The sequence below is a fragment of the Rhinichthys klamathensis genome, unplaced genomic scaffold (genome assembly GCF_029890125.1).
Source record: "Rhinichthys klamathensis goyatoka isolate OS25496 unplaced genomic scaffold, OSU_Roscu_1.1 h1tg000001l_1, whole genome shotgun sequence".
Classification (NCBI taxonomy): Eukaryota; Metazoa; Chordata; class Actinopteri; order Cypriniformes; family Leuciscidae; genus Rhinichthys; species Rhinichthys klamathensis.
The window spans coordinates 7,140,304-7,165,392 of record NW_026606555.1 but is presented as its reverse complement, the minus strand read 5'-3'; the positions used below and the strand labels follow the sequence as shown (position 1 = coordinate 7,165,392).

Here is a 25,089-nt window from a genome sequence, read left to right as displayed (position 1 = left end):
CATGATGTATCATTCCTCCATTTTTTTCCATCATAATGTTCACACAGTCAGTCTGTCTCTATACAAACCCATTAAAAGCACTAGTGCACCAGAGATATTGACACAATACTGCACAATCCTCATAGCAAAACTGTTACTCATAATGTTTTGGCATTGCTGTGCAGCAGTCTCTCTATCCCACTATCTCTATTTTTTTCTCTAGCCGTTGTTTACGAGCTGTGGGAGAATGGAGTCGCTCTGCACCCCTGGGTCAGCTCAGACCAGCCACTTTATGGGGAATTTCCGGGACGATGCAGGAAAGGGGGGATAGGAATGTAAATGTGGGCAATGTCAGAAGGTTTTATATGTGTGTGTGTATGAGCATGTGTTTGCAGCCTTCCCCACCCTGTCATAGCTCAGCTGAAATCGAATATGTGTTTATTGTGTTGTGTCTGTGTGTTTGGGTCAGACTCACCAGGAAGCTGAAGTCTGGTGATGGTGTTCAGCTTTGTGTTTTTACCAGTCGAAATGTCAGACTGACCTCTCCCAGACTTGAGCATTTGGTTAGGCCTGTCCAGCAGTTAGATGGCATGCAGCCCTATTTTGTTCCTTTCCATTTCTTTTGTGATAAATTCAGCCATTCATATTGCATTTATATGGACACTGCAAACTTCACAAATGTATTAATCTGTTGTCCACAATATGGTATTTATGGCTAGGCCCACACATTCTACTGACTTTTTTGCATTTTCTGTGAGAATTTTTTTGGAATTTTGGATTGATTCAAGCTTGATTAATACACTCTTATTGGTCGAAATGTAATGCGTAATTTAATACATTAACATGCAGAGCTCTTTTGTTTATGTTTATACATATGTATAAGAGAACTACTGCTTAAAGTCTAAACTACAAAGACCAGCCTGACCAGCTAAAAATCCCTTTAAAACTCACCTGCTTAACCAGTGCCCAGGCTGGGAGACCAGCTAAGATCACCCAACCATCTTTTTTTGCTGGGGGTTGACATTTTTACACGTTTAACGCTAATTGTGCTTTTGACCTTGAAATGCCTTGAAGACATTCTTATCTACATTCTAAAATTACTATATTTAATGATCAAGTTGAACTTTTTAAATTATTATGAGGGGCAAAAATGGGCTTTGGCCCCAAAGTAGGCAGTGGGTGACATACCGATTAGACATGATTAACCGGTAGCTACTAGTAATGTGTCAACTGGTACTGACTTTGGACTATCGTCTCAATCACGGTTACGCTCACTTGACGGGATTTTAAACTGTTGAAGCGCAATAAGCAGCAAAAGACAACTCATTTCAGTATCAACTGAGTGCTTTTTGCCACCTAATTGGGCTTGAATGGTTCAATAAACATGCATCAAAGTGACAATGTTTTTGCAAGTAAACAGTAATTTGTTTTAAGTGAATATAAGCAGTTAAGAATGAAAACGTACTCGGTTACCTAACGTAACCTCGGTTCTCTCTAGAGAGGGAATGAGTATTGCGTAAGTTTAGCTTACGCTACGTGTAAAGTTCATCTTTTCTCGAGATACTGAAGCCAAAATTATCCTTAATTTTGTAAACTTTGTCAACGCAGTGCAGCAGCTGCAGACCTAGAGCAGGCTGTCTAGCGTGCTCATTGGCTGCTCTGCGGCAACTGCAGCAGCCTACCAGTGAGCCTGGCGTGACGTCACGCCCAATGGTGACGCTTCGCGCCCACTACGTGTCACAGCCCACTCAAGTGGGTGTGGCTTAGCGTATAAAAGCAGGGCTCGGAGGCTGCTTCCCTGGTTTTCATCATCTGAAGCGAAAATCGCTCGTGGCGCGAGCACGGCCGGTTACGCAATACTCGTTCCCTCTCTAGAGAGAACCGAGGTTACGTTAGGTAACCGAGTACGTTCTCTTACGAGAGGTTCTCTCGTATTGCGTAAGTTTAGCTTACGCTACGGGAACCCTTTGTCAACGCCGTGCGCGCCAAGCATCCACTCTATGAGTCCCAGGGAGTCCGGGGAACACTGAAAAGTCAAGTCAAGTCATCTTCATTTATATAGCGCTTTTAACAATGGAGATTGTTTCAAAGCAGCTTTACAGAGATAAACATACAATTTACGGTAACAGAGATTGTTTTGGCTTTATAGCGATTTTTGAATAATGTTTTTTTCCAGCTAAAGTTAGTTTTGATTGATTCACTTCCAGCAAAATTATTATTTATTACATTAGGGGCCACTAAGACGACGGCGTTCTCTCTAAACAGACTTTAAACGTGAACCTGTGACCTGATGGCGTTCACATGCGCATTAAATTGATTCTATAGTTATATTCATTTGAATATATGTGCGCAGGTTTGTAATTGCCTAAACAAACTACTTGTCTTGCCTATACATTTGATAAAGAATTTTGTTTTATTGTATCACTTCCGGGTACGCGAACCGGATGTTCAATAACGCTTTATCTGTAGAGTGGGAAAGGGATCCTCCATAGGGAGATGATAGTTGACACTTCAGCACCGCATTGTCATCGGGTCCAGGCGAATCTCCTTCGTCAGATCTGGATACGGCCTGGATCCAGCAGGCTGCGGGAAAACCTCGGGATAAACAAAGACACTAAAGTTAGCGTAGATGCCATTCTTCTTATGATGTAACGAGTACATCAGGATTTAAGGGAAGTGTTCCCAGTTCCGGCTGACCTAATCTATGCAGCCTAACATTGAATTATAGAAGTCTATAATGTATTATGTGTATGCTAGGTCAAAGAGATGTGTTTTTAGTCTAGCTTTGAACTGACAGAGTGTGTCTGCTTCCCGGACAATGGTAGGAAGACTGTTCCAAAGTTTTGGTGCTAAATAGGAAAAGGATCTACCGCCAGCAGTCGATTTTGATATTCTAGGTATTATCAACTGGCCGGAATTTTGAGATCGCAATAGACGTGAAGGACTATAATGCTTTAAAAGCTCGCTCAAGTACTGCGGAGCTAAACCATTTAGTGCTTTGTAAGTAATCAACAATATTTAAAAATTTATACGATGTTTAATAGGGAGCCAATGCAGTGTTGACAGAACCGGGTTAATATGGTCATATTTCCTGGTTCTGGTAAGAACTCGAGCTGCTGCGTTTTGAACTAGCTGTAGTTTGTTTATTAAGCGTGCAGGGCAACCACCCAGTAGAGCATTACAATAATCTAGTCTTGATGTCATGAACGCATGAATTAATTGTTCTGCATTTGTTAATGAGAGCATATGGCGTAATTTAGATATGTTTTTAAGATGGAAAAATGCAGTTTTACAGATACTAGACACGTGACTTTTTAAATGAAAGATTGGTATCAAAGAGCACACCCAGGTTCCTAACCAACGACGAAGACTTAACAGAGCAGCCATCAAGTGTTAGACGGTATTCTAGGTTATTACGTGTGGAAGTTTTTTGTCCAATAATTAGAATCTCTGTTTTTTGAGAATTTAGTAGTAGGAAATTACTAGTCATCCAATTTTTTATATCAGCTATGCATTCCGTTAATTTTGTGAATTGGTAAGTTTCGTTAGGTTTTAAAGAAATATACAGCTGAGTATCATCGGCATAACAGTGAAAACTAATTCCATGTTCCCTAATGATATCTCCCAATGGTAGCATGTACAGAGTGAACAGCAACAGTCCTAGTACTGAGCCTTGTGGTACGCCATACTGAACTTGTGATCGATAAGACATATCTTCATTTATTGCTACAAACTGATAACGGTCAGATAAGTATGATTTAAACCATGCTAATGCAATTCCACTAATGCCAACATAATTTTCGAGTCTATTTAAAAGAATGTTGTGGTCAATAGTATCAAATGCAGCACTAAGATCAAGTAACACTAATAGAGAGATACAACCACGATCGGATGATAAAAGCAAATCATTTGTGACTCTGATGAGAGCTGTCTCGGTACTATGGTACGGTCTGAATCCTAACTGAAAATCCTCGCAGATATAATTTCTTTCAAGAAAGGAACACCGTTGTGAGGATACTGCTTTTTCTAATATCTTTGATAGAAAAGGCAGATTCGAGATCGGCCTGTAATTGACTAATTTTGTATGATCAAGTTGCGGTTTTTTAACAAGCGGTTTTATCATAGCCAGCTTAAAGGTTTTTGGTACATATCCTAGAGACAAAGACGAATTAATGATAGTAAGAAGAGGATCTATGACATCTGGAAGCATCTCTTTCAGTAGCTTAGTCGGTATAGGGTCTAACATACAAGTTGTCGATTTAGATGAATTAACGAGTTTAGAAAATTCTTCCTCTCCTATGGCAACAAATGAATCAAATTGTTCCTCAGGGAGACTACAATGCACTGCCTGATGTGATACTGTGGTAGACGGTTGCATAGTTATAATTTTGTCCCTGATATTATCGATCTTATAAGTGAAGAAGTTCATAAAGTCATTACTGCTGTGTTGCTTGGACACTTCTGGGGTTGAAGCTTTCTTTTTCGTTAGTTTAGCCACTGTTTCAAATAAATACCTAGGATTATGTTTATTTTCTTCTAATAGGGTTGAAAAATAAGCAGATCTAGCAGCTTTTAAGGCCTCTCTGTAAGCAATCGAGCTCTCTTTCCATGAAATCCGAAATACCTCTAGTTTAGTTTTCTTCCAGTTGCGCTCCATTTTTCTGGCTGCTCTCTTAAGAGGGTGTGCTCGCTGTACCACGGCGTTGGACTATTTTCTTTAATCTTCTTTAAGCGCAACAGAGCAACTGCGTCTAAAGTGCTGGAAAAGAGAGAGTTAAAAGTTTCTGTTGCAAAATCGAGTTATTCTAAGCTATCTGGGATGTTGAGATGATGAAACTGATTAGGAAGATTATTGATAAAGCAATCTTTAGTGGCAGAAGTTATAGGTCTAACGTATTTATAACACGGAGTCGGCTTTGCAGCCTTGGCTAAATGTAAATTACATGAGACTAGATAATGATCTGAGATGTCATCGCTCTGCTGCAGAATTTCAATGGCATCAACATCTATTCCATGTGATAGTATTAGATCTAGAGTATGATTACGACAATGAGTAGGTCCCGACACGTGTCGTCTAACTCCAATTAAGTTTATAATGTCTTTAAATGCCAATCCCAATGCATCTTTTTCATTATCTACATGTATATTAAAATCACCAACAATTAGTACTTTATCTGCAGCCAATACTAATTCTGATAGAAAGTCCGCAAATTCTTTGATAAAATCTTTATGGTGCCCTGGTGGCCTGTATACAGTAGCCAGGATAATTCTCAAATGAGATTTATCGTTTACACTATATATTTTTACATTAAGAACCAACACTTCAAAAGAAGTATATTTAAAACTAGATTTCTTAGTGGTTTTGAAAATATTACTATAAATTACAGCAACACCTCCCCCTTTGCCTTTCAGACGAGGTTCATGTTTATAACTATAATCTTGTGGGGTTGACTCATTTAAAGTAATATAATCGTTTGGTTTTAACCAGGTTTCTGTCAAACACAGCACATCTAGATTATAATCTGAAATCATATCATTAACTATGATTGATTTTGGAGTAAGGGATAGAATATTCAGCAACCCAAGCTTTATCATTTGCTCATCTGTATTATATCTGTTTTTTATTTGTTGAACATCAATTAAATTTTTAACCTGACGTTTTTTGGATTTCCAAATTCGGGGAACAGACACAGTCTCTGTATGATGATATCTAGGTGAAAGAGGCTCTATGTGATGGGATTTATCTGACCTTGGTGACGTGAGGCCGCTAGCAGATGGTCGGTTTAGCCAGTCTGTCTGCTTCCTGACCTGAGCCCCAGATTGTCATGTTTTAGCTCTAAGACTATGAGCCAAATTACTTGAGAGAAGAGCAGCACCAGCCCAGGAGGGAATGAATACTATCTCTTTTTAACAGGTCAGGCTTGCCCCAAAAACTTTTCTAATTGTCTATGAATTCTACATTATTACGCGGACACCACTCAGACAGCCAACCATTGAGCGAACACAATCTACTAACTATCTCATCACTCCTTCGAACAGGAAGGGGGCCAGAGCAAATTACAGTGCCTGACATCGTACTTGCGAGTTCACACACCTCTTTAATATTAATTTTGGTGATCTCCGACTGGCGGAGTCGAACATCATTAGTGCCGACATGAATAATGATCTTAGAGAATTTACAATTAGCATTAGCCAGCACTTTTAAATTTGCTTTGATGTCAGGCGCTCTGGCTCCCGGCAAACATGTGACTATGGTGGCTGGTGTCTCTATTTTCACGTTCCGTGTGATCGAATCACCAATTACCAGGGCACAATCAACAGAATTCTCAGTGGGTGTTTCACTGAGTGGGGCAAATCGATTTGTTATGGTAATCAGAACGGAAGAGTGGTTTTTTGATCCGTGACTAGAGCGATCTCTCACTGTCACCCATCTGCCCTGCTGCACGGGCTCTACTTCAGCCGTAACCGAATCTTGTAAAGAGTTCACTATGCTAGGCGCATCCAAAACACTATCTAAAGATCTAGCATTCTTACCATCCTCAATTAAAGTTTGGATGCGTGTCTCTAGTTCTGAAATCTTCTCCGTCAGCCTGACTGTCTCCTTGCATTTATCACATATAAATCCTATATTGCCATCGGAGAAGGCTATACTAAACATATGACACGTGACACAGGTGACAATAACGGGACAAGAAGACATTACTCACCGTGTTTGTTGACTGATTCTTACTTATCTGGACTTTTATGAACTCAAAGGCGTGGGCGCGCAAGAGAAAATAAATAAATAAATGAGCTGTTGTTAAATGAGCGTTAACAGGCTAACGTTAGCGAGTTACTAGCGTGCTGTGTTAACAGTAACGGAAGCTAGAGATGTACGGTTAATCTGAGATGTTGGGTAAACTGTATTTAGTAGTATAAACAACTAGAAATGATAGTAAATGATGGCTCAAAACATAAAGAAATACGAGGCTCAGGCGGAGCTTACAACCTCGAAGCAAACAAACACACAGCAGGCAGCGAGGCAGACAGGAGCAATCGATCAGCGATCCAAGTGGGAATTCAGGCGGCCAGCAAGCGGCCAGCACATGTATAAACAGAAGCACCCATGGGGAATGCAGAGCGGCGTCGCCAGGCTGCATGTTACATATATTAACCCATATAAGTGCAGCTCAACCAGGAGAGCTAAACAGTGAAAGTAGCCTGCGCACAAGCATGTGGGCAGATCATACACATATTTAGACTGACAGAAGTCTAGCCTGCAAGGCGGGAACTTCCATGTTATAGAATCTCACAAATATAGACGGGGAGGCCCAGCCCGCCGCCATACAGATGTCGTGAATGGAAATTCCACTGGACCATGCCCACGACGAGGCCATGCCTCTTGTGGAATGAGCCCTGATGCCCAGAGGGCATTGCAGACCTTTTGACTCATAAGCAGCAGCAATAGCGTCCACTATCCATCTGGATAGGGACTGTTTCGAGGCAGCGAGACCTTTGGCGCGCCCACCAAACGAACGAAACGAAAAGCTGTTCGGAGCATCTGAAAGGGGCGGAGCACGTAACGTGCCAGTGCCCCAACGGGGCTGAGGAGGCTGTTGCTGCTCTCGCTGTGGGATGCTGGCAGAGCCGACAGAGAAATGACCTGTGCTCTGAAGGGAGTGCCAATCACCTTCGGGACATAGCCATGTCTTGGTTTGAGGATGACTTTAGAGTCATTTGGACCAAACTCAAGACACGCTGCGCTAACAGATAGCGCGTGTAAGTCCCCCACACGTTTGACTGATGACAGAGCCAAAAGAAAAACGGTTTTGAGCGAGAGGTATTTTAGATTCACTGAATCTAATGGTTCGAAGGAATACATCTTTAGAGCCTCTAGGACCACGGAGAGATCCCAAATAGGAACCGAAGGTGGGCGCGGTGGGTTCATCCTTCTGGCTCCTCTCAGGAAGCGGATGACCAGCTCGTTCCTTCCTAGCGACCGGCCTTGCTTCGACTCAGCGAAAGCTGCAACGGCCGCCACGTAAACTTTGAGCGTGGATGGGGACCTGCCCTTATCCAACAGCTCTTGAAGGAAACCGAGCACCTGCGAGACCTCACCCGTACCTGGGTCCAGATTTTTGTCGGTGCACCATTTGGAGAACACAGACCATTTAGACGCATAGAGCCGTCTCGTAGAGGGAGCTCTAGACTGCGTGATCGTGTTTATAACTCCTTCTGGCAGGACAACGGGTATCCGTTGATCAACCATACGTGCAGAGACCAGCGCTCTGGATGGGGATGCCAGATCGAGCCGCGGGCTGGAGAGTGGAGGTCTCTCCTCACCGGAATCGGCCACGGGGCTGTGCGTGACAGCCGTGTTTGTTCCGGGAACCATATTTGGTTCTCCCATCGCTGGGCTATAAGGAGCACCGGGCTGCGCAATTTCCTTGGTTCTCTTGATTACCTGTGGTAACATAGAGATCGGAGGGAAGGCGTACAGCGGGCGGCTGGGCCAGAATTGGGCAGAGTTGTCAGATCGCAGAGGCTCCTGGATCTGATACCGCCCTGACGGTTCACGTAGGACACAATGGACGTGTTGTCTGAGCGGACTAGAACGTGTTGGTCCTGTATGAACGGGAGGAAGCGCTTCAGCGCGTTCTCGACCGCCAGCATCTCCAGACAGTTTATGTGAAGCCGTTTCTCTCGGTCTGACCACAGGCCAAAGACCGGTCTGCCCTCGAAAAGGCTTCCCCAACCTGAGTTGGAGGCGTCTGTCGAGATGACCTTTCGGTGCGAAATCACTCCCATCGTCACCCCCTGCTGGTACCAATCGGCCGCTAACCAGGGCTGCAGAGCTGAAATGCAGCTCTGAGACACTCTGATCCGCCTGTAGCCGCGTGTCCATGCTTGGCGATGTAGCGTTTATACGCACGTATAAATATATTTAATTATTATTCATAACGGATTATGATCAATAATTAATAATTTAATTATTTTCAGAATTTACTGTAGCAGAATCAATAGTATGATCATTTTATCAGTTCATCCAATGAACGGAAAGCATAAACAATTATTAATTCTAGGAAAATATCTTCTTGGCCAAGAAAGACTAATTCCCAGCTAACAGCTAAATTAAGAAATAAATCAAGGGTAAAAGCATAAGTAGCTTAGATCGCAGTTCAAGACAATAAATTCGTAAGCACATAACACAAGTAATGCTTCTCTTTTCAAATACAAACAATACTTTATTGATTATAAGCCTATGACTAACACATAAAACTAATATCTAACACAAACACACGCACACGCATTCATACAAGTTGAAGAAAGAAAGAGTGAGGAAGAATGGGTTTTAGGAGTCAGATGGTGAGATCCCAAGTTTCTATATGCACTTAAAAGACATGACCTGAACGAACCATCAATAATTAATTTCACCCTTTTATCGTTTCTTAGGCGGGTAATTCAATTTGATGTTAAAACACCAGTTCCGCTAAAAGTCTGGAGGCTACTTGCTTGTCCTTGTGTTGCTTTGAGGATTCTCCTTTTTGTCAGTGAAGGGGGTTCCCCGGGTCCGTTGCTTGGCTGGCGGTCTCCTCGTGCTTGCTAGATCTTGGGCAGCCAGTCACGTGGTGAGTTGGCGGATGGATGAAAGTCTTTGAAGTTGGAAGCGCGTTGCAGTCGAAACGTTTAAACGAAACTTTGCAGCAAAACTTAACTTAGAACCGAGACTTTTAACGAGAAAATAAAGGAAAACTTAGGAAAGAAAGAAAATTGAGACGAGAGTAGATGATGATGGCTTGAATGAAGCTGTTGAACCCGTTCTTCTGATCTTAATTTGGGTTCTTTGTCTCTACGCGTCTACATGGTTACTATAACCATCGTCTGCTCCACCCGACTTGTTGTTCTGCCGAGACCTTTTTCGAGAGAGAGCCCGTCCGACTTCTGTTCTATTCTTCTAGCGCATTATTCTACTACAGCTCTGTTCGGGTCTAAGGTTTTAAACTCCAATGTTTTGTCCCGCCTCCTGGAGGAATTTGGAATTCGGACAATAAGATACTAAATGGTTATTTGAGAAGGGGGTCTTTTCTATCCCCCCCCCTTTCTCTCATCGTGAATCATGTGTTATCTGTGGTCTGCTTACTCATCAGCTCAAACAGAGGATTCAGTTTAGACATAATTTCCATTTTAAGAACATAAACATTTTTACACAGATTTCAATCAAGCCACCTTCTGAATTAATAATATATGAGCATAATGATAGGAACCACGACACACTTTCATTCCAGCATCTCATAGTTATAACAATTACATGACTTAGATGTGATCTAAGCAGAATAGACACATACAGGGGTTGTAAACACAATATATAATTATGTTATGTTATATAATTTTGATTATGGGTCAGTCAAGAATTGTTCTGGGATGAGTTTTATGGATTTTGATATGTAATGTGTGTTGGTGTGTAAAGTTTCTGGGGTTTAAGAAAGACATTCCAGTCTGAGGTCACGGATAGTTCCTGCTGAAGTCTGTTCTGTTCATCTTCTCATGGGACCTTGGTCCTTAAGAAAGACGTAGTCTGTTAGTCGCAGGGGTCAGGTGACCTCTTGTTAGGGCCTCTTGTTTCACCATTTCTGAATAGGGCTGTGTTGAAAAAATCGATTCACCAATTCTGAATCGATTTTCATATTAATTTCTAAAGATCGATCCGTAACTCAGAGGATCGATTTAATAATAGGCTTACATTTTCCCCGTGAACTTTAACTTGCCGCGACAGGGAGATCCTTGTATGCGCATTGAAAGGCTTTCACTCAGCGCGCACATTGTTACGACAACGGGCTTTGAGTGAGTCATTAAACCGTTCATTCAACGAACACGTTCAAAAAAGCTGATTCATTAAAAGAGATGTAATGAAACAAGGTGTTAATTATTTTTAACTTTGAGTTCCACTTTTCAAGGCTCAGCTGAGCAGCAATGCGTCGCATGGGTAACGCTGAAGCTGATGCTTCACTTATTAGAGACCAATATGGCATTGATTCAATGCGTGACTCGCTGATTTTATTTCCCTGCGGCTTCCTCGCGCTGTGGAATGCTGACCAGCGCTGCTCCTGACGCGCATTTATGGTAAATACCCGTGACGTGAACGCTAAAAGGATGATACGACAAATATTTCGCTTTCCTTTGACACGGCAACCTTTTTCACGAATACATATGACTTCAGGTAGGCCTAATCCGCACGCGCTCTGCCGATCTCTCTCATTCACTGTCTGTGCGAAGCCTCTGTAGGCTACACATCACATTCACCACGATAAACAGTCTTGTTTGTTATCATTATGAACTTGTTTAACATTCAATACACATGCATGAAGTTCAAAACAAGCAGTTAAATGTTTATAATAGCCTAATAGTATCAATATGTTGCATAACTACAGTCCTGTAATTCAGGTAACAGCTGGAAAAAAACAAAAACACTTATCTAAATCTCGAAAATCGGATCAGATCGGATCGGATCGAATCGAATAATGATAATCGATTCAAGATCTTGAGAATCGGAATCGAATCGATTCTTGAAATTTGAATCGAAACCCAGCTCTATTTCTGAACAGATCTGTTCTTGCCAAATTATAAAACATTGACAACGTTCTTCCTTTAGTTAAACAACAAAGGGTCTTTTGGCTTCAGAGCCTGGGGTAATCTGGAATATGCAGCCTCTTGTGTTTGATTATGTATGAAAGCTTCACTTGTGTTTGGTTCATTCTCGTTGTCGCTACAGCGAGGTACGCGGGCGTTCAACCAGCGTTGTAGTGGGCGCATGCGCAGTAAGCCCAGCTGAAGCACTGCTGCAGCTGAGGCCATACAGCCCAGCATCCTCTGAAACATTTTCAGGGAGGCGGTTTTGCCCTTCTGGAAAGATGCGGCTAGGTGTCGAACACGGCGCGCGCTCTGTCGACAGGCGAACCTTCATAGCCACAGAGTCCAGTTCCATTCCTAGAAAGGAGATTGACTGGCTGGGCAGTAATGAGCTCTTGGTCCAGTTGACCGTGAGACCCAAGCTTTCCAAATGACTGAGTAGCATAGTTCTGTGAGATACGAGTTCCATCTCTGACTGTGCTAAAATCAGCCAATCGTCCAAATAGTTCAGAATTCGCACACCCTGACTTCTCAGGGGGGCGAGCGCCGTGTCCATGCACTTCGTGAATGTACGGGGTGCCAGGGACAGGCCGAACGGGAGGACGGTGTACTGATATACCTGGCCGTCGAAGGCGAATCTCAAGAATGGCCTGTGACGGGGTATAATCTGTATCTGAAAATAAGAGTCTTTCAGATGGAGAGATATAAACCAGTCCCTCGGGCGAATTTGCGCGAGAATCTGTCTGGTTGTAATCATTTTGAACGGTCTTCTCATGAGAGCTTTGTTCAAAAGCCTGACTCGCTCAGTGAAGGCGGTACCGGTTCTATAGCCCCTTTGCACAGCAGTTTGGCTATTTCTGCGCGGAGTAGATGTGCTACTTCCGCGTTCACTGTCGACTCGGTCCGTGCGTGGAAATGCGGGGGACGGCGAGCGAACTGTAATGCATAGCCCTGTCTTATTGTGCTCAGCACCCACTCTGAAACCCCCGGAATCGCTTCCCATGCTTTTGCATGTGTGGCCAGGGGGAGAATGGCCTCCGGGTCCTGATCGCCGCACACTGTGGGCTTTGGAAACTGGACCGGAGATGTGGGCGCGGCGTGCGCGCCCTCTGTGCTTGAACAAAGCGGCTTGCTGACAGCCGCTTTCGGCTGATTCGTATGTAACGACCCGATTACACTGAATGGGGAGCGTTTTACGATGGCTTTTTGAAGCGCGAGCGGTGCTTGAGGCGGAGCGATTGACAGTAAGCGCGAGCGCTTGTGAGCGAGCTCGCGACATACATTCGCAGCCTGACCGGTATGAGTGCTCGAATACGGCGGCTCGCCGACAGCAATGGCACGCTGTTTCATATATGACGCCCCGGTTACCTTGAATGGGGAACGTTTTCTGAGAGCTTTGTAGTGAGTGAGCAGCGCCGGAGGCAAGGCGTTCATTAGTAAGCGTGAGCACGCTGGGGCGGGCATGTAACCTACATTCACAGCCTGACTTATATGAGTGTTCATATGCGGCGGCTCGCTGACAGCGACAGCTGGCTGTTTTAAGTGAGACGACCCGGTTACTGTGAACGGGGAGCGTTTTATGAACATTCTGTGATGCGCGAGCAGCGCCGGGGACAGTGTGTCTGTTAGTAAGAGTGAGCGCTCGTGAGCGGGCACGTGACTTATACTCATAACCTGATTTATATGAGGCTGATCTGGCCGTATGACAGAGCGGGCAGGGGATGGACGTGAACACAGATTCGTGGGCGCGTTTTCTACATCTAGTACTCGGGCGGCATCTGCCAGCTTTATGAGAGTGGGCTCTGTGGGCCTGAGAGACACAGAAGTCATAGTGCTTGTGTTTAGGGGTGAACACTGGAGTGTGGGCACATTTTCCAACACTTAAAACACCAACGGCGTGAGCCGGATAACAAGCAGTGGCTAGCTGTTTCATATATGACGATCCGATTGCTTTGAATGGGGAACGTCGAGTGAGCACTTTGTAGTGTGCGAGCGGTGCCGGAGGCGGTGTGTCTGTTAGTAAGCGTGATGGCACGTGACTTACATTCATAGCCTATCTTCATAGACCGATATGAGCGCCTGGACAGGGCGGCTCGCTGACAGCAGCAGCTGGCTGTGTCATGTGAGACGTCCCGATTGCTACGAATGGGGAACGGTTTGTGAAAACATTGTGATGTGCGAGCGGCGCCGAAGGCGGTGTGTCTGTAAGCGTGAGTGGGCACATGACTTACGCTCATAGACTGACCCATATGAGAGTGTTTTAGCCGTGTGACAGAGCGAGCAGAGGATAGGCGTGAACACAGAGTTGTGGGCACGATACCTACATCTAACACTCAAGCGGCATTTGCCAGCTTTATGAGAGTGGGTTCTGCGAGCGTGAGAGACACGGGGGGTACAGTGCTTGTGTGTAGGGGTGAACACTGAGATGTGGGCACATTTTCTACACTTGAAACACCAACGGCGTGAGCCGGATAACCAGACATTACACTCTTTTGAGATTTCTCTGGGCTGCCGTAAAAACCGCGGTTGTGTGCAGGCGAGCGGGTAACATTAACGACTCGTTGGCTGCCAAATACTCCACTGCAGTAGCCCTTTCCAAGGGGACTGACATGGCGAGATAGTTTGATGGCGGTCCGGCCGCGGCTTTAAACAGTGCTTTCTGTGCGTAAGAAAAACTGTCCGCGAGCTCAGAGAGGAGAGCCGCATAAATTGTATCTGCTGCCAGAGCCGGGATTCGAACACGGGTCTCGGGCGCGAAAGCTTAGGGTTTCGCCACTGAGCCATAGGGGGAAACGACGTAAGTTAGCGCGAGCAGATAAGAGAGCGTCATCACAGCTTTGTGTTGGCGTTTGTTTGCAGGAGTGCATGTTATATAACAGGCTCATAGCTGCAATATTGACATATTGAGAAATAGGGGTTAGTCCGGCCTCGGCGGGACTAAAACACTCTTCCTTTTTCGCCGGTGAGATACACATGCGCATGGGGCGCGGGGTAGCTTTCTCGTACGTAGAGAACAGCTGTTAGCGGCGTGTCCTCATCCATATCAAGCGCCTCGTCCCCTGAGGCGTTGGCTGCGCTTCCGGGAGGGGGGGGGCGGAGAAGGAGAGAGAAATGCTCGAGGGAGTCGTTCCGGCGAGCGTTTGAGTGCCACATCAGGCTCCGGCAGTCTCTGTGCACGGCGCTTCTTCTTGCGCGGTCCAGCAGATGGCGGAGTGACAGCTTTGCCGTTAAGAGGTCTAGACGTGCCCGCAGGGTAGACATAGATAGCTCCTCACAGTGGACACAGCCTCCCGACGAAGTGCGAGGGCTGCGTGGTCTGGGCCCAGGCAGAGAGCGCAAATCACATGGCGGTCTCCGACGCTGAGCGGGGCTCGGCACGAGCCACAGGAAATGCGAGGCATTCTGAAAAGAACGCTCGCGCTCTTTTAGAGAGATGTGTGTGTCGCAGCGGCAAGCACACACACAGTAAAATGCAATAAGCAGAAAAGGATATGTCGCCGGATAGCGTTGCTGGCACGGAAGGCTTGATGGCGGCGAGAAGTCGACCGGCTTCCTCAGGCGCTTTCCTCTGCTTGCAGTCGCTGATTTCAACGGCGGCGGCTTCTCTCTAGATCCAGCGGTGCGAAGAGCTTCGCTGAGGAGATGAAAAATCAGGGAAGCAGCCTCCGAGCCCTGCTTTTATATGCTAAGCCACACCCACTTGAGCGGGTGCGAAGCGTCACCATTGGGCGTGACGTCACGCCAGGCTCACTGGTAGGCTGCTGCAGTTGCCGCAGAGCAGCCAATTAGCGCGCTAGACAGCCTGCTCTAGGTCTGCAGCTGCTGCACTGCGTTGACAAAGTTTACAAAATTAAGGATAATTTTGGCTTCAGTATCTCGAGAAAATATGAACTTTACCCGTAGCGTAAGCTAAACTTACGCAATACGAGAGAACCTCTCGTTAGAGAACCCTTGAGTATAATGGATCCGTGCAGGCGGTCTTAAAGTGACAGCATCCAAATTGACCTGCTGTCGTTATTAATGTTAATCAAACAAACAACAACAAAAAATCTCTCACTGATCTTGACTGAATCACTTTTGTAACTTTAATAAGAATACAATTATATTTGTTTAAACAGGGAATAGCATTTTTTTTAAATACATTTTAAGTCAAGTCAAGTCATCTTCATTTATATAGCGCTTTTAACAATGAATTGTTTCAAAGCAGCTTTACAGAGATAAACATATAATTTAAGGTAACAGATTGTTTTGGCGTTATAGCGGTTCTTGAATAATGTTACTTCTAGCTAAAGTTAACTTTGATTGATTCACCTCCGTCGAAATGATCAGACTTTAAACGCGAACCTGTGATTAACGCTGACGGCGTTCACATGCTCATTCAGAATTCTATAGTTATGTGCTTTTTAAAATATGTGCGCAGGTTTGTAATTCATACAACCCAGCCTAAACAAACTACTTTTCTTGCCTATAAATTTTGATACAGAATTTTGTTTTATTTTATCACTTCGGGGTACGCGAGCCGGAATTCACAGCGCTTTATCTGTAGAGTGGGAAAGGGATCCTCCATAGGGAGAGGATAGTGGATACTTCAGCACTGCATTGTCATCGGGTCCAGGCGAATCTCCTTCGTCAGATCTGGACACGGCCTGGATCCAGCAGGCTGCGGGAAAACCTTGGGATAAACAAAGACACTAATATTAGCGTAGATGCCATTCTTCTTATGATGTAGCGAGTACATCAAGATTTAAGGGAAGTGTTCCCAGTTCCGGCTGACCTAATCTATGCAGCCTAACATTGAATTTATAGAAGTCTATAATGTATTATGTGTATGCTAGGTCAAAGAGATGTGTTTTTAGTCTAGCTTTGAACTGACAGAGTGTGTCTGCTTCCCGGACAATGGTAGGAAGACTGTTCCAAAGTTTTGGTGCTAAATAGGAAAAGGATCTACCGCCAGCAGTCGATTTAGATATTCTAGGTATTATCAACTGTCCGGAATTTTGAGATCGCAATAGACGTGAAGGACTATAATGCGTTAAGAGCTCGCTCAAGTACTGCGGAGCTAAACCATTTAATGCTTTGTAGGTAATCAACAATATTTTAAAATTTATACGATGTTTAATAGGGAGCCAATGCAGTGTTGACAGAACCGGGCTAATATGGTCATATTTCCTGGTTCTGGTAAGAACTCGAGCTGCGGCGTTTTGAACTAGCTGTAGTTTGTTTATTAAGCGTGCAGGGCAACCACCCAGTAGAGCATTACAATAATCTAGCCTTGAGGTCATGAACGCATGGACTAATTGTTCCGCATTTCCCAATGAGAGCATATGGCGTAATTTAGATATATTTTTAAGATGGAAAAATGCAGTTTTACAGATACTAGACACGTGGCTTTCAAAAGAAAGGTTGGTATCAAATAGCACACCCAGGTTCCTAACCGACGACGAAGACTTGACAGAGCAGCCATTAAGTGTTAGACAGTATTCTGGGTTATTACGTGTGGAAGTTTTTTGTCCAATAATTAGAATCTCTGTCTTTTCAGAATTTAGTAGTAGGAAATTACAAGTCATCCAATTTTTTATATCAGCTATGCATTCCGTTAATTTTGTGAATTGGTAAGTTTCGTTGGGTTTTGAAGAAATATACAGCTGAGTATCATCGGCATAACAGTGAAAGCTAACTCCATGTTTCCTAATGATATCTCCTAATGGTAGCATGTACAGAGTGAACAGCAGCGGTCCTAGTACTGAGCCTTGTGGTACGCCATACTGAACTTGTGATCGATAAGACATCTCTTCATTTACTGCTACAAACTGATAACGGTCAGTTAAGTATGATTTAAACCATGCTAATGCAATTCCACTAATGCCAACATAGTTTTCTAGTCTATTTAAAAGAATATTGTGGTCAATGGTGTCAAATGCAGCACTAAGATCGAGTAACACTAATAGAGAGATACAACCACGATCGGATGATAAGAGCAAATCATTTGTGACTCTAATGAGAGCGGTCTCAGTGCTATGGTACGGTCTAAATCCGGACTGAAAATCCTCGCAGATATCATTTCTTTCTAGAAAGGAACATAGTTGTGAAGATACTGCTTTTTCTAATATCTTTGACAGAAAAGGCAGATTCGAGATCGGCCTGTAATTGACTAATTCTGTAGGATCAAGTTGTGGTTTTTTAACAAGCGGTTTTATCATAGCCAGTTTAAAGGTTTTTGGTACGTATCCTAGAGACAAAGATGAATTAATGATATTAAGAAGAGGATATATGACCTCTGGAAACATCTCTTTCAGTAGCTTAGTCGGTATAGGATCTAACATACAAGTTGTCGATTTAGATGAATTAACGAGTTTGCAGAATTCTTCCTCTCCTATAGCAACAAATAAATCAAATTTTTTCCTCAGGGAGACTACAATGCACTTCCTGATGCGATACTGTGGTAGACCGTTGCATAGTTATAATTTTGTCCCTGATATTATCAATCTTATAAGTGAAGAAGTTCATAAAGTCATCACTGCCGTGTTGCTTTGACACTTCTGAGCTTGAAGCTTTCTTTTTCGTTAGTTTAGCCACTGTTTCAAATAAATACCTAGGATTATGTTTATTTTCTTCTAATAGGTTTGAAAAATAAGCAGATCTAGCAGCTTTTAAAGCCTCTCTGTAAGCAATTGAGCTCTCTTTCCACGAAATCCGAAATACCTCTAGTTTAGTTTTCTTCCAGTTGCGCTCCATTTTTCTGGCTGCTCTCTTTAGGGCCTGAGTGTGCTCGCTGTACCACGGCGTTGGACTATTTTCTTTAATCTTCTTTAAGCGCAACGGAGCAACTGCGTCTAAAGTGCTGGAAAAGAGAGAGTTAAACGTTTCTGTTGCAATATCGAGTTCTTCTAAGCTATCTGGGATGCTGAGATGATGAAACTGATTTGGAAGATTATTGATAAAGCAATCTTTAGTGGCAGAAGTTATAGGTCTAACGTATTTATAACACGGAGTCGGCTTTGCAGCCTTGGATAAATGTAATTTACATGAGACTAGATAATGATCTGAGATGTCATCGCTCTGCTGCAGAATTTCAACAGCATCAACATCTATTCCATGTGATAATATTAGATCTAGAGTATGATTACGACAATGAGTAGGTCCTGACACGTGTTGTCTAACTCCAATTGAGTTTACAATGTCTTTAAATGCCAATCCCAAAGCATCTTTTTCATTATCTACATGTATATTAAAATCACCAACAATTAGTACTTTATCTGCAGCCAATACTAAATCTGATAGAAAGTCCGCAAATTCTTTGATAAAATCTTTATGGTGCCCTGGTGGCCTGTACACAGTAGCTAGCAGAATTCTCAAATGTGATTTATCGTTTACACTATATATTTTTACATTAAGCACCAATACTTCAAAAGAAGTATATTTAAAGCTACATTTCTTAGTGGTTTTGAAAATATTACTATAAATTACAGCAACACCTCCCCCTTTGCCTTTCAGACGAGGTTCATTTTTATAACTGTAATCTTGTGGGGTTGACTCATTTAAAATAATGTAATCGTTTGGTTTTAGCCAGGTTTCTGTCAAACACAGCACATCTAGATTATAATCTGAAATCATATCATTAACTATGAGTGATTTTGGAGTAAGGGATCGAATATTCAGCAACCCAAGCTTTATCATTTGCTCATCTGTATTATATCTGTTTTTTATTTGTTGAACATCAATTAAATTTTTAACCTGACGTTTTTTGGATTTCCAAATTCGGGGAACAGACACAGTCTCTATATGATGATATCTAGGTGAAAGAGGCTCTATGTGATGGGATTTATCTGACCTTGGTGACGTGAGGCCGCTAGCAGACGGTCGGTTTAGCCAGTCTGTCTGCTTCCTGACCTGAGCCCCAGATTGTCATGTTTTAGCTCTAAGACTATGAGCCAAATTACTAGAGAGAAGAGCAGCACCAGCCCAGGAGGGATGGATACCATCTCTTTTCAACAGATCAGGCTTGCCCCAAAAACTTTTCCAATTGTCTATGAATTTTATATTATTCTGCGGACACCACTTCGACAGCCAACCATTCAGTGAGGCCAATCGGCTAACTATCTCATCACTCCTGCGTACAGGAAGGGGGCCAGAGCAAATTACAGTGCCTGACATCGTACTTGCGAGTTCACACACCTCTTTAATATTAATTTTGGTGATCTCCGACTGGCGGAGTCAAACATCATTAGTGCCGACATGAATAATGATCTTAGAGAATTTACGATTAGCATTAGCCAGCACTTTTAAATTTGCTTTGATGTCAGGCGCTCTGGCTCCCGGCAAACATGTGACTATGGTGGCTGGTGTCTCTATTTTCACGTTCCGTGTGATCGAATCACCAATTACCAGGGCACAATCAACAGAATTCTCAGTGGGTGTTTCACTGAGTGGGGCAAATCGATTTGTTATGGGAATCGGAACGGAAGAGTGGTTCTTTGATCCGCGACTAGAGCGGTGATCTCTCACAGTAACCCATCTGCCCTGCTGCACGGGCTCTACTTCAGCCGGAACTGAATCATGTAAAGAGTTCACTATGCTAGGCGCATCCAAAACACTATCTAAAGATCTAGCATTCTTACCATCCTCAATTAAAGTTTGGATGCGTGTCTCTAGTTCTGAAATCTTCTCCGTCAGCCTGACTGTCTCCTTGCATTTATCACATATAAATCCTATACTGCCATCGGAGAAGGCTATACTAAACATATGACATGTGACACAGGTGACAATAACAGGACAAGAAGACATTACTCACCGTGTTTGTTGACTGATTTCTTACTTACCTGGACTTTATGAACTCAAAGGCGCGGGCGCGCGAGAGAAAATAAATATATAAATGAGCGCACGGGTGGCGCGTTAGCAGGCTAACGTTAGCGAGTTACTAGCGTGCTGTGTTAACAATAACGGAAGCTAGAGATGTAAGGTTAATCTGAGATGTTGGGTAAGCTGTATTTAGTAGTATAAACAACTAGATAGTAAATGATGGCTCAAAACATAAAGAAATACGAGGCTCAGGCGGAGCTTACAGCCTTGAAGCAAACAAACACACAGCAGGCAGCGAGGCAGACAGGAGCAATCGATCAGCGATCAGCTAGTAGTGTCACACGTGTGTTCTATTATATTTATCACTTTATATAATTTATGTAGCTATTATTTCAGGTCAGTCTATTTCATTGGTGTCTTTGTTTTATTGTAGTTTGTTTTATTTGCTCTTTCTTAATCACTTTTTAATTGTCTTCAGTAAGATTGAGTTTTTTTTAGGCTAGTATTCGTTTTTTACGTATAAAACAATGGTATAATTTTTTTGGATATCATAAAAACCTTATTTAAAGGAAAAATAACTATATCATGATATATATATTGTTATCGTGAAATAAAATTACTCTCATCGTGATATATGGTATTGGTCATATCCTATCCCAAAGTGTGCCTGAAAAGTTCTAAAAAGTCAACAAATCTGGTTTTGTAGACGCATTAAAAAAAATCTGGGGACCATATTTTTTTTTTTTTTTCTGAATCATATTTATTAAAGTGTCCTTTTTTAAGACAATAGACCCCTGTGATATGTCATATTATGTGGTTTTGTTTTTTAATCAGATTTGAACATATTTAGATTATATGCTATTCAACACTGCAACATACACCATTTTGTATTGGTGTATTAAAATTGCATGATAATAATGCATATAATAATTTAAATAGTGATATAATAATAATTATGAAAATCCTCATGTACATCTGTTATAAAATATTTGAATGTTGTTTTTGAAGCAGTAAAATCATAGCAGGGGTGCTGTTTGTGGCTGACAGTTCTCTCTAACAGCAGTATAAATTATAGTTTATGCTGCTTGCATGGCAGTAAATATGCTTCTGCAATATACTGTATGTAACTGCCCAATTTCCTTTTTTTTTTCAACTAATAGATTCAGTGGTTGCATGTTGTTCTGTCAAACTGATTTTATTCAAGAGAGTTTGAGTATATGGTTTGGTTTTTATTGTCAGTATAAAACAGCTTGTACAACATTTAGCTAAAATGATCCATACCTCTTCATGCCAGTTCCATTTTTACTGTATATCTAGAGTCTGTGAATGTGCTGAATCAGAGCTCATATGCCTATAGCGAATGGCATATTTTTACTACCAAGGTTACATGTGTAGACTTGTTAGTGGCTTTTTCTTATAAACTGGCCACTTTGGATTTTTCACATTTCCGGCACTATTTTGCAGAGTAATTCTGTTCTAAATGTTGTAAAATGTGTTAAAGAGAGCTGAAAGTACTACACACTTTGTGAATGGTGGTCATTAATGCATGAAGATTCTGTGTGGGCTGCTTATAAAAGCTTGTTTTTGCACCTGTCACCTTTCTGAATCTGTTTACCCGACATTATCCATTTCTATCTCTTAGGTGCTATACAAAGAGGATTTTGAGAGGAACAAAGGGAAAGGCTTCTGTGTGGTGGCTGATACACCAGAACTGCAGAGGGTCAAGAAGACGCAAGATCAGATTAGCAATGTAAGAGATTCACAAAACGGTATTTACAGATGCACCTCACTGAAAAACATTATCAGCATTGCCATATTTATCCATTGTGTACTACTCTCATTCATTATATCTAGATTCTCAAATACTCAGAATTGCTTGACTAAAGTTGTTTTGATAAATCTTCACACTCCCTTGGTTTTCCTGCTTTCTTGTCTCTCCCTCCCACTTTTCCTCTCTCACCGTTTTATCCTCCTCATTATGTGTCATGGAATGTTGACAAGCAACTCTTTGATCAGTGGTAGCAGCAACATTGAAAATATTGACCCCTTGTGGTTGAAATGAGTAACAACAACATTAAAGGGTTAGTTCACCCAAAAATGAAAATTATGTCATTAATGACTCACCCTCATGTCCTTCCAAGCCTGTAAGACCTCCGTTCATCTTTGGAACACAGTTTAAGATATTTTAGATTTAGTCCGAGAGCTTTCTGTCCCTCCATTGAAAATGTATACACGGTATACTGTCCTTGTCCAGAAAGGAAATAGAGACATCATCAAAGTAGTCCATGTGACATCAGTGGGTTAGTTAGCATTTTTTGAAGCATCGAAAATACATTTTGGTCCAAAAATAACAAAAACCACGACTTTATTCAGCATTGTATTCTCTTCCGGTTCTGTTGTCAAGCCGCGTTCACGAGTCCGCAGTGACGTAAGACGCTGCTGACGTGTATCCGTGTATTCGGGTTCAAATAAATATGGCTGGACAAAAAAATGCAAGTCTTGCTCTGTGTCGAAATCCTTAGACATGTTTGCGAAGATTGTTTTGTTTACAGCGTGCGTCTCCCTCAGACGTCAGCAGCGTCTTACGTCATCAGCATCACTGAACGCGGCTTGACAACGGAAGAGAATACAATGCTGAATAAAGTCGTAGTTTTTGTTATTTTTGGACCAAAATGTATTTTCGATGCTTCAAAAAATTCTAACTAACCCACTGATGTCACATGGACCTCTTTGATGATGTCTCTATTTCCTTTCTGGACAAGGACAGTATACCGTGTATACATTTTCAATGGAGGGACAGAAAGCTCTCGGGCTAAATCTAAAATATCTTAAACTGTGTTCCGAAGATGAATGGAGGTCTTACGGGCTTGGAACGACATGAGGGTGAGTCATTAATGACATAATTTTCATTTTTGGGTGAACTAACCCTTTAAGAAAGTTTTACACACCACATGAAAGGAAAACTATTGGCTTTTTAATCTGTGTATATATTACCTATTCTATATAGAGAGTATGTATATACTACTGTACTCCTGAATGTTGACACAATTAACTTTGTTTAGCATATAAATGCTCGTAATATGTATTTTGTATTTTGAGCACTTCTTGCGTTGTTTTTGCCTCTTCACGATGACTCGCTTAAGTCCTAATTTGTAAGTCACTTTGGATAAAAGCGTCTGCTAAATGACTAAATGTAAATGTAATACATTTCTTCTTACAATTATTAATTGGTTATAAAAAAGAATGTATTCATTTTGAAAGTCTTTATTGCTACAATCTGTCAGTCGTGGTTTGGCTGAGCAGTGATGTAAACTAAAGGCTGCTGAATATTTTTTAGAAGGGACTTAACCTTTGATTTTAACTGCATTAACTTCCTGTTTCAACAGAAAATGCGTAAATACAAAAACTGCACTTTTTAAACAATTTTGTGGCATCTTTAGATATGCCTGTAGTGTTTATGTGACTTAGTAATGTTTTTTGTTTGTTAACAGATAAAGTATCATGAGGACTTTGAGAAGAAAAGTCAGATGGGTGGAGAGGACTCACCCACTAATGCCTTCGGCAATCAGGGTATGTACATGTACACTGTCGTTTTTGGCTTGCATAGTTGGGGACACTTAATATTCAACAATATTATTGATCTGCCTGCTTTGACACCATTATATGATAACTGAACTAAGCTGGACGATGACATCTCTGTTTTTTCCAGAGCGGCTGTGTAGATAAATTAACTAAATTAATAACTTTTTTACAACAAAAATTAACCATCACTGAACTTACTTAAGCTGGACTGTGACACTATTTTCTTCTAGATCTACTGTACAGCCGAAAAAAACTTATCATTATTTTCCTGTTATCAGTAAAAGATCTATATAAATAAAGGTTACTTGACGTAAAGTACCCATTTTTCATGCTGTAAGATTAGATATGTTTTGCATGTTCTGATGTGTTTTTTTGTTTTTGTTTTTTTTACGGCTTTGTGTCCTGGCTTCCACCCACCAGCTCACTCTCCGAGCTACAACAATGTTCCAGAGCCTGCGCATTCAGCTGCTGCTCCACTGCTCTCTAGTGGTGGGGTAAGGATTATCTCTACTCATTTTTTAAAATTTTCCCATGCTTAGACTTAGTTCTTCCTAACCTTGTGCATCTGTTCCTACAGAAGCGTTACAGGGCCGTATATGACTATGCTGCTGCTGATGAGGATGAGGTATCCTTTGCAGATGGCGACTTTATAGTGGACGTGCAGCAGATAGACGAAGGCTGGATGTTCGGACGCGTGGAACGCACAGGACAGCAGGGGATGCTCCCAGCCAACTACATAGAGACAATCTGAGTCCTATTGTATGTCGTTATTAATTCAACTTGATCTGAGTCAAGACAAAAGAACTCAACCAGACAGCTAGATTGGCAAAGCTGAAATGCTTAGAACAAAACCACTTGAGTACACCTTTTTTTTTTACCTTTTTTTTTTTTATTACTTCCCATTTGGCTTTTTGTTTTTGCTGTTTTTAGGCTCATCCTGCGATGCTGCATATTTTTGATGGTGTTGTGTATTGCTTTGCTGCTGCATATAAATTGGTCTCTGTCTTCGATTTTAAAACTGCAGTGAAGTGGGTCAAACTTTTTTACATCAATTGGGCAACAGCAATTATTGCAATAGGGCTGAAGATTTTTTTTATATTATGTAAATGGCCACATGACTGG

The 25,089-nt window shown here is 42.2% G+C and overlaps 1 protein-coding gene across 1 annotated transcript in view; it reads left to right on the top strand.

Moving 5' to 3' along the window:
* Window positions 1-24,718, top strand: part of LOC130089890 (LIM and SH3 domain protein 1-like) — an 89,866-nt gene extending 65,148 nt beyond the window's left edge. Inside the window, exons 4-7 of the mRNA XM_056257508.1 lie at window positions 22,028-22,135; window positions 23,877-23,955; window positions 24,388-24,461; window positions 24,545-24,718. Of these exons, the coding sequence (XP_056113483.1) occupies window positions 22,028-22,135; window positions 23,877-23,955; window positions 24,388-24,461; window positions 24,545-24,718 (435 nt within the window). The remainder of the gene's footprint in view (window positions 1-22,027; window positions 22,136-23,876; window positions 23,956-24,387; window positions 24,462-24,544) is intronic.
* Window positions 24,719-25,089: the final 371 nt, after the last annotated feature.